The sequence below is a fragment of the Meles meles genome, chromosome 17 (assembly GCF_922984935.1).
Source record: "Meles meles chromosome 17, mMelMel3.1 paternal haplotype, whole genome shotgun sequence".
Classification (NCBI taxonomy): domain Eukaryota; kingdom Metazoa; phylum Chordata; class Mammalia; order Carnivora; family Mustelidae; genus Meles; species Meles meles.
Window position 1 is genome coordinate 28,355,367 of NC_060082.1, and position 14,490 is coordinate 28,369,856.

At 39.3% G+C, this 14,490-nt stretch overlaps 1 protein-coding gene across 9 annotated transcripts in view; it reads right to left on the reverse strand.

The window, feature by feature from the left end:
• PPP1R12B (protein phosphatase 1 regulatory subunit 12B) overlaps window positions 1-11,622 on the reverse strand; it is a 229,912-nt gene extending 218,290 nt beyond the window's left edge. For all 9 annotated transcript variants that reach the window (XR_006815664.1, XM_045983432.1, XM_045983430.1 and 6 more), the window contains exon 1: window positions 11,196-11,622. Coding sequence is in view for 8 of the 9 variants with exons in the window: in XM_045983432.1 (XP_045839388.1) it covers window positions 11,196-11,486 (291 nt within the window). In the remaining variant the exon portion in view is untranslated. The remainder of the gene's footprint in view (window positions 1-11,195) is intronic.
• Between the last annotated feature and the right edge of the window lie 2,868 nt (window positions 11,623-14,490).

Consider the following 14,490-nt stretch of genomic DNA (forward strand, 5'->3'; position numbering starts at 1 on the left):
GAACTAATTATGGGCTCCCTGCTCAGTGGGAGCCTGCTTCTCCCTCTCCTACTCTCCTTGCTTATGTTCCCTCTCTCGCTGTCTCTCTGTCAAGTAAACAAATAAAATCTTTTAAAAAATGAATTAATCACTAAAATTCAGGTCTAGTCAAGACTGTCTTGAAGTGTCAAAATTCTCTTGGGCCATCAATGCCATTAAAGCACAACGAGAGATCACTATATGCTATAGGCCTCCCGGGAGAAACATACACCACCACCTATGATGAATTCTTACTAACAACTTCAAATCTGGATCAGATCAAATCTCTAGATCTGACTACCAGTTTATAGAAAATATAGGAGACAAAGGAACATGTTAGCAGTATAAGCATACAGTCAGCAAAATCCAGATTGTGGGAAACAACAGTACAAACAACGCTTATTTTTAAACAAATAAGATGCAAAGAAAAAAAGTGAAGAGGAAAGTATAAATTACCAGAATCTTAAGATACATACGAACCCATGCAGACCTTACATGAATTCTAATTTAAATAAAACAATTGTAAAAAACCTCCATGAAGGGCGCCTGGGTGGCTCAGTGGGTTAAAGCCTCTGCCTTCGGCTCAGGTCATGATCTCAGGGTCCTGGGATCGAGCCCCGCATCGGGCTCTCTGCTTGGCGGGGAGCCTGCTTTCCCCTCTCTCTCTCTCTCTGCCTGCCTCTCGGCCTACTTGTGATCTCTGTCTGTCAAATAATTAAATAAAATCTTTAAAAAAAAAACAAAAAACAAAAACCTCCATGAACTATCAGGGAAATTTAAACACTGCTGAATATTTTATAATTTAGGGAGTAAGTGTTCAATATTTAGGTGTAATAATGAGGTTGTAATTGTTTTTATTACATTTCCATCTTTTAGAAATACATATTGAAATATTTACAAATAAAAGTATGTTATATCTAGGATTGGTTGTAAAATAATCCAGTAGATTGGGTATGAGGAGAAAAGGACCTATAAATGAAACAAAATTGGCCATGAGTTGGTAAGTTTTGAGAATTCATTTATACTATTCTCTTTACTTTTGTACTTTATATTCTTAAATATTCTACAATAAAAAGGTTTATAAAAAATAAAAAGAAAGTGGGTCACTAGACCAAAAATTCCCAAGTAACAGCCGGGTTGTATACCATATATATCATGGGTATTCCGAGCATAGCATTGTAAAATACTTTCCCAAAATTGCATCAGAATATGATTCAAAAGATTGTCACATGTGACAACATTTAAGATGCAAAGTACAGGGGCGCCTGGGTGGCTCAGTGGGTTAAAGCCTCTGCTTTCAGCTCAGGTCATGATCTCAGGGCCCTGGGATGGAGCCCCGCATCGGGCTCTCTGTTCAGCGGGGAGCCTGCTTCCTCCCCCCTCTCTCCGCCTGCCTCTCTGCCTACTTGTGATCTCTCTCTCTGTCAAATAAATAAATAAAATCTAAAATAAAATAAAATAAAAATAAGATGTGAAGTATAAAATCTTCTCTAAATTCTTACACAAACCCATCCCATAACTACAACATACTACAATACTGCATTAGAAACCACATGCAGGGTACCTGGGTGGCTCAGTGGGTTAAAGCCTCCGCCTTTGGCTCAGGTCATGATCCCAGGGTCCTGGGATGGAGCCCCACATAGCATCAGGCTCTCTGCTCAGCAGGGAGCCTGCTTCCCCCTCTCTCTCTGCCTACTTGTGATCTCTGTCAAATAAATAAATTAATTAATTAAAAAAAGAAACCATATGCAAGATCAATTTTCAATATTAAGAACTAAGGATTCAGTTTTCCAATTACATCGATCCATGAAATGAATATAAACTCATTGTTGCCTGATAAAACTTCAAGTCTCCCAAATTTACTCTAACTGGTTACAATCTAAAATCCAAGATTTAAGAAACAATTTTTTATTTTATTTTTTAAAAGATTTTATTTTTAAGTAATGTCTACACCCAATGCGGGGCTTGAACTTAACAACCCTGAGATCAAGAGTCACATGCTCTACCAGCCAGGTGCTCCTAAGAAACAGTTTTTCAAATTACACTTCAAAAGTAGGGGAGAAATCCCCCATGCATTCAAAGCCTCCTGCCCTAAGTCAACAAACTGAGCAAGCTTTCCTTGCCCTATATAAAATTCTGGGCCAAGATCTTTCATCTGGATTTATTACTACTGTTGAAACACTAAAAATTTATTAAAGATCCCAAATTTCCATTTTTCACCATCTTTAGGTATAAAGGTATAAATCCACAAGCACGATGAAAATAATCACAAATATTGATGACTACATGATTCTCCCTCCAATCCCCAAGAGCTATGATGCTAAAATAGAAAATCACTACGTAGCCAATTTCCTATTATAAATGATAATAGGAACCAGCTATTCTGGAAAGCATTCCCAAAATCCTAGTTCATTTCTAAAATATATGAATTGCTAAGTAACAACAAGAAGCACAGAGTCAGGCATAAAGTAGACACTCAATAAATGAGTTTGAAAGAATAAATGGCAGAAGAAACTCTTTATTGGTCCTAACCTCCCTATCATTGCTCTCCTAAGGCTACCCTCCAGTGACAGTGCTAATGAGTGGGATATGGGCCAAATCAGAACTGGGAAATAAAATAATCTCAACTAGATAATTAGCCCTTCAGTAATAGGACTATAACCTTATTGTTTCCAGAGTCAAGTTTAATATTCTATAATATTCTTAACTCATAAATAATGAAACCATTTTCATTATTTTGAATTAGCCAAAAGCCAGCTTTTTAGGAGTCTTCCCACATATTTTGGGTCCTTATTTACATTTAGAATTATATTGATGGCAGATCTATTTTTTTTCCTTCCAAAAATCAACAGAAAGATTAACTTAACCTTAATAGGAAAAAACTTCAAATAATCTCCACAAAAGCCCTCAAAAACATCTTTTAATTGAACTTTTCTTTCCAAGGTTATAAGATTATAAATGACCAAGTCCAACAGGTTTTGGTTTTGGGTTTTTTTTTTTTTTTTAGGTCTTCCCTTCAATTTCCCTTTACATTATCAACCATCCATTTCTTGAAACGCCTCCCTAGTTTCACTGTGCTTTCTTGGTTCTCCTCTGTATTAGTTTCCCGTTGCTACTGCAACAAATCACTACAAACTTAGTAGCTTAAAACAGCACATACTTACTATCTTACAGATCTGGAGATCTCAAGTCTGAACTCAGACTCACTGGGCTAAAGTCAAATTTTTGGCAGGGCTCACTCCTTCTTGAGACTCAGAAGGGAGACCCCATTTCCTTGCCTCTTCCAGCCTCTAAAGGCTGCCTGCATTCCTTGGCTCACAGCCCCTTCCTCAGACCACTCCCTTGCTTGCTTCTATCAGCACATCTATCACTGACTCTGCTCTCCTGCCTGCCTCCCCTCCCATAAAGACCCTTGTGATTACACTGGACTTCCCCTGGATAATCCAAGATAATCTTCCACTTCAAGATCCTAAACTTAATCATATCTGCAAAGTCCTTTTACCATACAAGGTAACATATTTACAGGTTCTGGGGATTAGGATATGGACACCTTTGAGGGGGCCTTTGTCAGCCCACCACATACTCCTATGGCCCTAATGGGAACTTCTGCATCCTCTGCCTACCACTTAATTGTGGTTTGTCTTTTTGTTGTTGTTGTTGTTCTTTTCTTTTATAGTCTCTCCTCCATACTCATTTTTTCAACTCTCACCTTTACGGTAATCGCCAACTCTCATTTAAATATGAGGAAACTGGAGCCTAGATAGGGAAGTGGTGATTAGCTTTGAATCACAGATGCCTACAGGGTATTTCTACTTGGATGTCTTCATAGCTCCTCGGTCCAAAATTAGACTGACTCCTATATCCCCTGCAGTAACAAAATTCTTTCCGACTCACAGGCTAGAACTGTATTATACTTTCCTTTCTCATCTTCATTCTCTCGGCTGGTTCTTTCATCTGCGTCTTTCCATTCACTCTGAAATCCAAATGCAGCCTCATATTCCTTAATGCTGCCCAAACCCACAAAAGTCTTCTGCTAAGAACTCCATCAAGCATTCTTGGCCTGGTGTTTGATGCTCAAAGTCTTCTAGGATGTCATCCTCACCCATTTCCTAACCCTCCAAATGCATCCATTAGGACTCCTCCACTGAGTCCCCTCTGCCTACACACCACATCTCTTCCTATCTCTCTGCCCACACTGTTCCATCATCATGGACCGTCTTCCTTCATCCCTCCACTTAGGAAAGCATCTTTCCCTGTCATCATAGAAATTATCACTCTAAAAGTAACTGTTTTTGATTTATCTACCTCCAAACCAGACTGTGAGTTTCTTTAGGGAAGAAACTATATCTATCAACAAACATACACTTTAACATAGACTTAGAATCTGTTATTAGGCATTCAATATTAGCAGTAAATTGAACAATCTAATAAAACCTTTAACAAGGAAGATAATATAGTAAAGCATATCCAAATACTACTCAAATGTCCAAAACTTTACTTTCAAAGCACATTTAATGATATAAGAAAACAATTACAAGGAAAGTTAAGTGAAAAAATCAAAAGACAGCATATAATACCAACTTTGTAAATATGCTCTTATACCCAAACATATGAACCCAGTATAATGTTAAAAAATAAAAACCCTGGGGGCGCCTGGGTGGCTCAGTGGGTTGAAGCCTCTGCCTTCAGCTCAGGTCATGATCCCAGGGTCCTGGGATCGAGCCCCACATCAGGCTCTCTGCTCAGCAGGGAGCCTGCTTCCTCCTCTCTCTCCCTGCCTGCCTCTCTGACTAGTTGCAATCTCTGTCTATCAAATAAATAAATAAAATCTTAAAATAAATAAATAAATAAAAATAAAAAATAAAAACCCTGAAAGGAATACACTAAAATGTTAGTAGTATATATCTCTGAGTAGCCTGATTTTAAATTACTTTCAACTTTTTTTATAGTTTCATTTTCTAATTTTTTTAGAATGAGAAGTAATTTAGTCCAGTAAGAGGAAATATAAAGTTAAGAACACAGATTCTCCGGTCAGACTGCTGGGCTTAAATTCTAGCTCTGCCATTTATTTATTTATTTATTTATTTATTTATTTTTTTAAGATTTTATTTATTTATTTGACAGATAGAGATCACAAGTAGGGAGAGAGGCAGGCAGTAGCTCTGCCATTTATTATCTGGGTGACCAGGGGCAGTGTCTCAGTTTCCCAATCTCTATAAACTCCAGACAATAATAAAAGTACCTTACTCATGAGTTGTTTTGAGTATTCTACACAAGTTAATATATTAAAAGAACTTAGAAGAGTCCTTGGCTCAGAGTAAATACCGCAGAAGTACCCCATATCTACCATGGCTGCTGTTACTACTATTCTAACTACTGTCATTAAAAATGACTTATCACGATGTAACTATTAGAATAGCTTAAATAAAATGATAATACCAAGTAGGGGTAAGGCTGCAAAGCAGCTAGAACTCATGCATTGCTAGGTGGAATGCAAAATGGTAGAGCCACTCTGGAAAACAGTTTGGCAGTTTCTTTTAAAGTTAAGCATTCACTGGGGTGCCTGGGTGGCTCAGTCGGTTAAGCATCTGACCGAGGTTATGATCTCAGGGTCATGGGATGGAGCCCCGCCCCAGGCTCAGCGCTCAGCACAGTCTGCATGTCCCTCTCCCTCTACTCCTACCCCTGCTCTCTCCCTCTCTCTCAAGTAAATAAACAAATAAAAATCTTTTTAAAAAGTGTTAAACATTCATTGCAACTGGGGACTCAGTTATCCCACTGCTAAGTGAAACGAAACATGCCCACACCAACAACATGTACACAAATGTTTCTAGCAGCTTTATTCATTATTACCAAAAACTGGAAATATTCCAAATGTCCTTCAACTGGTAAATGGATAAACAAACTGTAGTACTTCCATATGCTGGAATACCACTCAGCAATAAGGACCAGTGAGCTACTGACACATGCGACAAAATGGATGAATGTCATTGCATTACAGCAAATGAAAGCAGCCAGATTCAAAAGGCTTCATGCTGTACGATTCATCTATAGGACATTGTGGTTATGGGAACAGAACATTGATGAATGGCTGCCAGGGGCTGGGAGGAGGAGGTAGCTATAAGGAGGACAAAGAAATCTTGGAGATAATGATAATATTCTATATGTTGATTTGTGATAGTGGCTACACAATTGCATGTACTTGTCACAACTCACATGTCACAACTACATGCAAAAAGGTGAATTTTATTGTATATATAGTATACTTTTTTTTTTTAAGATTTTATTTATTTGACAGAAAGAAAAAGCAAGCACAAGCAAGGGGAGCTGCAGAGAGAGAGAGAGAAGCAGACTCCCCGCTAAGCAGGGAGCCTGACTCGGAGCCTGATCCCAGAACCTGGGGACCATGACCTAAGCAAAGGCAGACGTTTAACCAACTGAGCCATCCAGGCATCCTATAAAGTGTACTTTAATTTAAAAATACTTAAAAATTAAAAAAGGCAAACAATGACTTAATTTACTGATAAGACCCATCCAATCTTCTACCTTTAGCAGAATTACACTTAAACCAAACACACTGACAGCTTGTCTATTTAAAAATATTCACAGAGAAGATTCTATAAGCCCAAATGATAGTATACTGCTATTCTACAGGACTTTAAGAATGGGCAACAAAAATCTGGCTAGGGAACAAATAAAAGTAACTTGCTTCTGTACTCAAAAACAAAACAGAACAAAACAAAACAAATGAAAAACACCCCACCATAAAAATAAGTCTATTTTTCGGGGCACCTGGGTGGCTCAGTGGGTTGGGCTTCTGCCTTCGGCTCTGGTCATGATCTCGGGGTCCTGGGATTGGGTCCCGCATAAGGCTCTCTGCTCAGCGGGGGGCCTGCCCCCCCCGTCTGCCTCTCTGCCTACTTGTGATCTCTCTCTTTCTGTGTCTAATAAATAAATAAAATCCTAAAAAAAAAAAAAAAGCCTATTTTTCAAATCTGGCTTTTGAGGTCCATTATAGCATGGAAACTTGGGACTAATACTCATAAGGCAAGGAGCCAGGTGCCCGACATAGTCTGATGCATCATAACCAACCGAAAGAGGTAAACTATTAAATGACTCAGGATGACTGTTCTAGATCCACAATAATGAAGCCAACAGGATCTTCGTAATCCCTTATTGCCTTGGGTCCTGACACTGAACCGAATTCATCAATATACACAGGTGAGGTAAAGCATCTCACAAGCGGAACTGTAAGGGAAATAAATAATGAACTTGCAATAAAAGAGAAAGGGTTAAGAATATAAGTTTTAGGGGCACCTGGCTGGCTCGGTAGATAGAGCATGACTCTTGATCTTGGGGTTACGGGTTTGAGGCCCACATCGGGCAGAGAGATTACTTAAAAACAAACTACAAAGAATACAAAGTTTTATTTCACCACCGCTGTTGGCACATATACATACTATTTTGTACTGAACTGAACACATTACCATCCTAGTCTTCTTCTGTCTTACTCTGAATATAAATTGCTCTGCCTTTCTTCCTTCCCTCATCTGTTTCTGTCTTCTAGAGAGATAGATCATTTTAATCTCCCTGAAGCTACAGGGTCAGATGGAGGAAGCTGTAGAATAAGAAAATACTAGGAGTTGAATTCCAGCCTGGGGTGTCTCCAAACTTGGACTCTGAGACCACTACAAAACTGACCTGAGTTTCTGAGTCAAGTACAGAATCATCCTCATCTCTGTGTGGACTGACATTAGAATCCATTATACTCAACACAGATACGTGCCAGTAAAATATGTTTTGAAGAAATACACAGGCACTCATTCTAATAAATCCCAGAAAATCTCCTTTCTGAAAGCAAGCACTTGCCTCTTACAGCAGCCCAACAATTTGACAGATAATAGTTTTAAGAGCCTGTATCTACACCTAGAGCACCCGAGATTGTAATACTAAGGATACCAAAATAGGTGATAATAATCAACCTTGCAAAATAAATAAATAAAAATAAAAGAAATTTTAAGAAGTACCACCTCACACAGAACTATATTAACCCATATGTCATGACTGATAGTGTATATAAATAAATGATATGGGAATTCCTCTATGAGCAAACAAATACTTTCATGGCTTAGATAATCAGAGTAATGCCTAATTTCCATTGTTAACTCTGGGATACTAAGGGCACATACAGTTTACTCACCCCAGTTTAGTTAGTCTGCATCAGTTTCCAAGGTTTTCATCAGAGAAGGTCTAACCTTTGAGATATTTCTTACCTCAGTCTATTTCAAGTATTATTAATAGGCCCCCTGGAGCTTATCATTGACTCAAGCACCTCGTGGTCTAAGCAAAGGCTGCCAAGAAAGAAAGGTCTCTAAGTCAAAAGTAGCATCAAGGCACCACAACCTGAAGTGTAAATCATTTACTGTGACCTTGTGGGGGGAGGAGAAAAATCAACCACCACTATCACCTGGGGGTTTCTTCCAACATGGCAAGATGGTAATTCACAGTTGGTCAAGAGGCCATGGCCAAACAGAAGGGAGAAAGAAAGCAATTATCCCTGATAATTCATACTGTATTTATACAACCGATGGATATTTTAACTAAATAATTCAGATAATTGTACCACTCTCCATTTCACAGAAGGACAATCAGTCACAAAGTAAGTTGTTCAGCTACTGGCAGCTCCAGTCTCACATTTTGAATATAACCTTTTATGTACCTTAAGAGTTCTTCAGAGCATGGAGAAACATACTGTCACTCCACGGAAACTGACTTGTAAAAGAGTTCCTGAGCCAATAAAGGACCCTTGTCTGGATTCAAACAAAGAGATAGTTTCTCAAAAGAAGGTCTGTTTGGCTCCAAATCTTCAAGCAGCTTAATCTTCGGTTGAATTTGTCTAGTATTAAGTATACCTATTCAATTCAACTCCCTGTCAGGCCCATAAACAAGGACAAATCCCACACACTGCCTATGCAGGTGTCGTTGTTGTTTTTAAAAATCTCATAGCTGTCATCTCCTTCCTCTCCTGTTTCAAGAGATAACTGAATGTGAACAGCATATAAAGTGAAAGAAGTACAACTTCACAACTTGGGATGGTAGTTAAGACAGAAGGAAAGGCACCAAGAAAGTCAGTCTCAGAAGGGATCAGAAGAGTGGTTACCTTGTATGAGAAGGAGATCTACCAGAGTGACCTCAAAGCACGTGCTTTTCTCAGGGCATTACTAAAATGTATACAGTAAGAACCAGATTCAGGTAACAGAGTCACCTTTGAAGAAACAGGGCTCCTGAGTTGCACTAAGAAAACTGTGCTTTGATAGAATGGTGATTCAATAAAGGAGCACATGGACCAGAAAGCTGGATTCTATTTCTCTATCATCTATGAACCCAAGAAATGGTTCCTTCCAGAATCCAGATCTCTATCTCCTTAACATTCCATATATTTGAAAAATTAATATTCACCTTCTCACAAGAGTCCAGAAACTTAAGATAACGCATATGGCCCTCTTAGCATCTAGCTTATTTATATTCAGCTCCTTATTAGGTAAGATATAAAGCTCTGGAATTCAAGTCTGAAAAATCAATGCCTAAGGGTGACTTGTTTCTTTTCTAATCTTGCACAAGTAACAATTTTTTTGAGCTTCAGATTCCTCATCTGTAAAATGGAAGTTACAACACTACTTGCCACACCTACTTCAAGAATCACTGCTGAGATTCACATAGGAGAAGACATACATGAGAATTTTTAAACAGCAAAGGACTATACACATGTTGCTTGCTACCTTAGGAGGGGCACTATTATAAGCAGGAAAAGAAAAAGAGATACAAACAGAATGAAAAGAAGAGAAGGTTCTTCTATCTGAAAGAGAAGGGTTGCAAACATGGTAAGGGATAATTTTAGGCTATTGGCTAATACATTCACTAAGTGGTATGACACAAAACAGAATTATTATTTAGAAGTGGATTCTCATGCCAACACATTTACTCTGTACACACGGCAGAAAAAGAAAAATAAGAAAGATTAGGAGTGGGTGACCAGCTCTCAGCTCATCAAAACAAGGAATGAGGGGCGCCTGGGTGGCTCAGTGGATTAAGCCGCTGCCTTCGGCTCAGGTCATGATCTCAGGGTCTTGGGATCAAGCCCCACATCGGGCTCTCTGCTCCGCAGGGAGCCTGCTTCCTCCTCTCTCTCTGCCCGCCTCTCTGCCTACTTGTGATCTCTCTCTCTGTCAAATAAATAAATAAAAATCTAAAAAAAAAAACCAAAAAAAAAAAACAAGGAATGAAGTTCCATTAGGGGAGGGAAGGGGGAGTTAGTTACGACAGTCAGAATGTATTGAACATTACTGCATAAGTAAGAATACTGTTGCATAAGATTAGGGCAGTAAGAGTGTTATTACTAAGCACACCACTGTTAAGTTATAGCCACAACCCATATACTATAGGTATATATAGGGCATATGATTTTTATAAAAAGCTTTGAGAAAAAAAGAAAAGAAAAAGACTATTCCACAAGTATCAAACAAATATAAGTGGTTCAGTAGGTATTCAGAAGTATTCAGCTTCTCCATAGGAAGCTCTTAGGGAGGTAATACTCCTAAAAAGACACACGTAACAATGAGGTCAGAGATGTTCTAGGAGCCTGTGGGAGACACAAGCTGTTTATGAATCATTACAAACCAGCAAAACAAGAGGTATGGTTTCAGAAGATCTGCTTGCTTTAACCTGATACAGGGGTCTACTCTCTAAGTGATCTAAGATAACAGGGCCACAAAAACAGAAAACTGAATTTTTTGAAAAGGCATCGGATGACATTGACGATGCCTATACAAGTGACATGGTGTACAGGCACACCAACTAGAGAGTGAAGATGACTAATCTATCGGGATAATACCAGGGACCAAATCATCAGTAACCATGACAACTCAAGTAGGTGGAGGGAAATACAAACACTGACCAGGCAGCGGGGTGACACACTCCTTCAGGTAGAGACCCTGGGGTCGGAAAAAGACTTGATTAGTGGAGCAAGCTGTACGAAAATGAAACCGACTAGCCCCAAAGGACCAGTGTCCGTGCAGGAGAGCTCGGTGGTGACACTAACACTCCCCACCGGCGGCCCGCAGGGGTCACAGTCTCATCTGTAAGAGACTGGACGCCTATCCGACCGAAAAGGGAGTTACCTGGTGCAGGGCTGTCAAGCCGTCCACGTTGACCGTGTTGATGTCCGCACCTCTGGCCAGAAGCTTTTTCACCTCGTCAGTGTCCCCGCTAGAGCAAGCGGCCAGGAAAACAGCACCGTCCTCGAAGCGGACCCTGGGGCTCCCGCGACGAGTCTGCGGCTGCCGCCCCGCGCCTCGTCGCTCCGCGGGTTCCTGCTCTGTCAGCGAGCCCCGCCAGCGCCGAAGCTGCTCAGCCCGCCGCATTCGCGCGGACTCTGCCCGCTTCCCGCCCAGGTGCTCCAGCTCCGCCATTGCTCCGACCTCCGCAGCTGCTGCTGAAACTCACCACCCCTGGATTGCTATTGCTGCCCCAGTTGCCGCTGCAGCTTCCCTCAGAGCGATTCAGCCCGGAGCAGAAGGCGGAGACCCCCGCACCGCCATCTTTACTCCTCCCGCCAGTAGCACCGCCCGCACGGTTCCCTCGGCTTCAACACGCAGGCGCTGCCCGCGCCTCTGGTCATCACGGGACTTGTAGTGAGAGACGGGCCCTAACGGCAGTTCATGGCCTTGAGGGAACTACAAATCCCTGGATGCCTCAGGGAAGAGTTGAGGACCGACTGCTCCCTACTTGGCCGCGGGGACCAGAGGGGTCACCTTTGCCCTAAAGCTGGAACGGTGTCCCGGACCGGCGTCAGCCTCTTTGAGCATTTCGGGAATTGTAGTTTATTCCTGTTGTGACTAATCTTGGCTCCCTAATTATCACATCAGTCCTTTGAAGTGGAAAAGAAGTAGTAATTATCCCTATTTTCTGTTGGGAAAAACGACATAAAGTACTCAAAAAACTCAAATCTATGCCCTGGTTCTAAACCTAAATTTTATTTACATTATAGCGTGTAATACATTACCGTATATTAATCACAGTAAATGTACAGGTGCATGGAGAGGAGGGGCATGGATACATATATTGTCATAATATGCCATATATTACGCATAAATTCTTTCAATGAGTCACTTATATTTTAGGCCCTTAAAAGATTCAGAAAAGGATGCATCTAACCATGGTGGAAAGAACACGAAAGCTTTCAATTCAAATTGAATTCACATCCCTAAACAAGTTACTTGCTTTCCTTGATCCTGTTTCCTGATTTGTAAAGTGGGAATAGTAATACCTCACAGAATAGTCCTGTGGATTAAATAATACATGCAACGTTACCTAGTACCATATTTGGCACATATCAGCTTATTAATATACTAATTAATACTAATTTCCCTTCTTACTCCCTCCTCCTTCTCTACTCCTTTCATGGATCTTAAATTCTTAGGAGACAGAGTGGATACCTGGTCTTTTGGGAATTTTCCCCCCAAAGTTACAAAAAGACAATAAAGGGCATACTAAACTCCTAAGGCAGCAAGCAGGACATTTTCATATTTACAGAGAACTTTGTTATAAAACCCATACAATTGATTTAATACCTAAACCCACTCCCACAGCCTTAGCACTGGACAAAATATAATTAAATGTGCTGTCCATAGTGAAAGAGAACATATACAATTATTAGGTTCTGTAAGTTTTCAAATAGTCTTCTGGGTGTTTAAAATTTTTCATTAAAAATTATTACAAAAGTGATTAGGACATTCTAAAGGGAAACTTTATTATATTCCATTGTGAACATTTGTGGGTGCCTCAACTTCCCCTGAGATGAATTGAGAATTAAATGAAAATTGACAAGTACATGCAAAATATTATGTTTAAGAATACGTGTCTGCCCAAAATGTTTTAATTAGGTATTCTTAAATACTTTGTAACTATTAATTTTCTTACTACAGAGTCTTTGTAAACAGTGAATAACAATTTGTAATAAAACAATCAAGATGTGGGGGTGCCTGGGTGGCTTAGTCTGTTAAGTGACTGCCTTCCATTCAGCTCAGGTCATGATTGGGCTCCCTGCTCAGTGGGGAGTCTGCTTCTCCATTTCCCCCTTCTTTGTCCCTCCCCCCTGCTCATGCACTCGCTCTCAAATAAGTAAATAAAATCTTTTAAAATAAATACTTTGTTTATTTGACACAGTGAGTGAGTGAGTGAAAGAGCACAAGCAGGGGGAAAGGCAGAGGGTGAGTGAGAAGCAGGCTCCCTGCTTGATCCCAGGACGCTGGGATCACGACCTGTGCTAAAGGCAGACACTTAACTGGCTGAGCCACCAGGCGCCCCCAGGTATAAAATTTTCAAGGATCAATAAAGTTACATTTATTTTGGTTATACTATTTTCACATTCAGAATCAGGGAAGATGAACTGTATGGCTCCAGTTGTATAAATATGCTAAAATAGGCCAAGTTCGAGTTAAATCCTTCTATTCTTAAGAGGTAAACTTAAATTTCAACAGGAAGAATTCAATCTCAATATTAGAAATTTCCAGGAAAACCTTCCTTACTATATTTAATTTATTTACCTATTTTTTTCCCCCTGAGGTTTTTAAAGTATATAATACCCTCTTTGGAGCTTGTCCTAAATTCCTTGCATAATTTAAGTGCATCCCTACCTGGAAGGAGAGGAATGTATCTTCAGCTACATGATTACAAAAAGCAAGTAATAATTAATTAGTATAAATAAAAGTATTTTAGCATAAATGAAAGTAATAATTATTATAATCTAATTAATTTAACTGGATCAACCAAAAAAAAAGTTATGCCACAACCCCCCCCAAATTTATGTGTATAATGGCTCAAAAAGGTTTCAAAATTAAAATCACATTAGCTTTTTTTCCTGTAACATCTTCCCCCAGGACTTTCTGAGAGTAAACTTATATAATCAGCCCATTAAACAAACGTAATAGTTTAGATTTACTATATATATAGTAAATATATATAGTATATATTTATAGTAATATATATAGCAATAATAAATAATAAATATATAAATAGTAAACATAAATATATAGTAAATATATAGTAAACAATTATATATGCACATATATAATAATTTAGATTTAGAAATACTGTATACTAAAGAAAATTTTTTATACAAAAGTGATAAATCCTGGCAAATAATCCTGTGTATAAGTAAAGTATAATTTTTGTGCTTTTAAATGTACTGAGCCAGCTATGATGCATCTATATTCTTGTGTGAAGAAACTTTTGTTAAATAACTTCCCACACATACACTTAAGAAATAAATCATAATATTAAAATGCTCCCTTTTTAAAAGCAATGACACCCTACACCCTGGAAAAATTTCCAGCCGGGCCTCTAGTCTCACCAATTAACATACCTCCCTCTGGTGGACAAATGGAAACTGCACATTTAGCCTGTGTAGTTCTT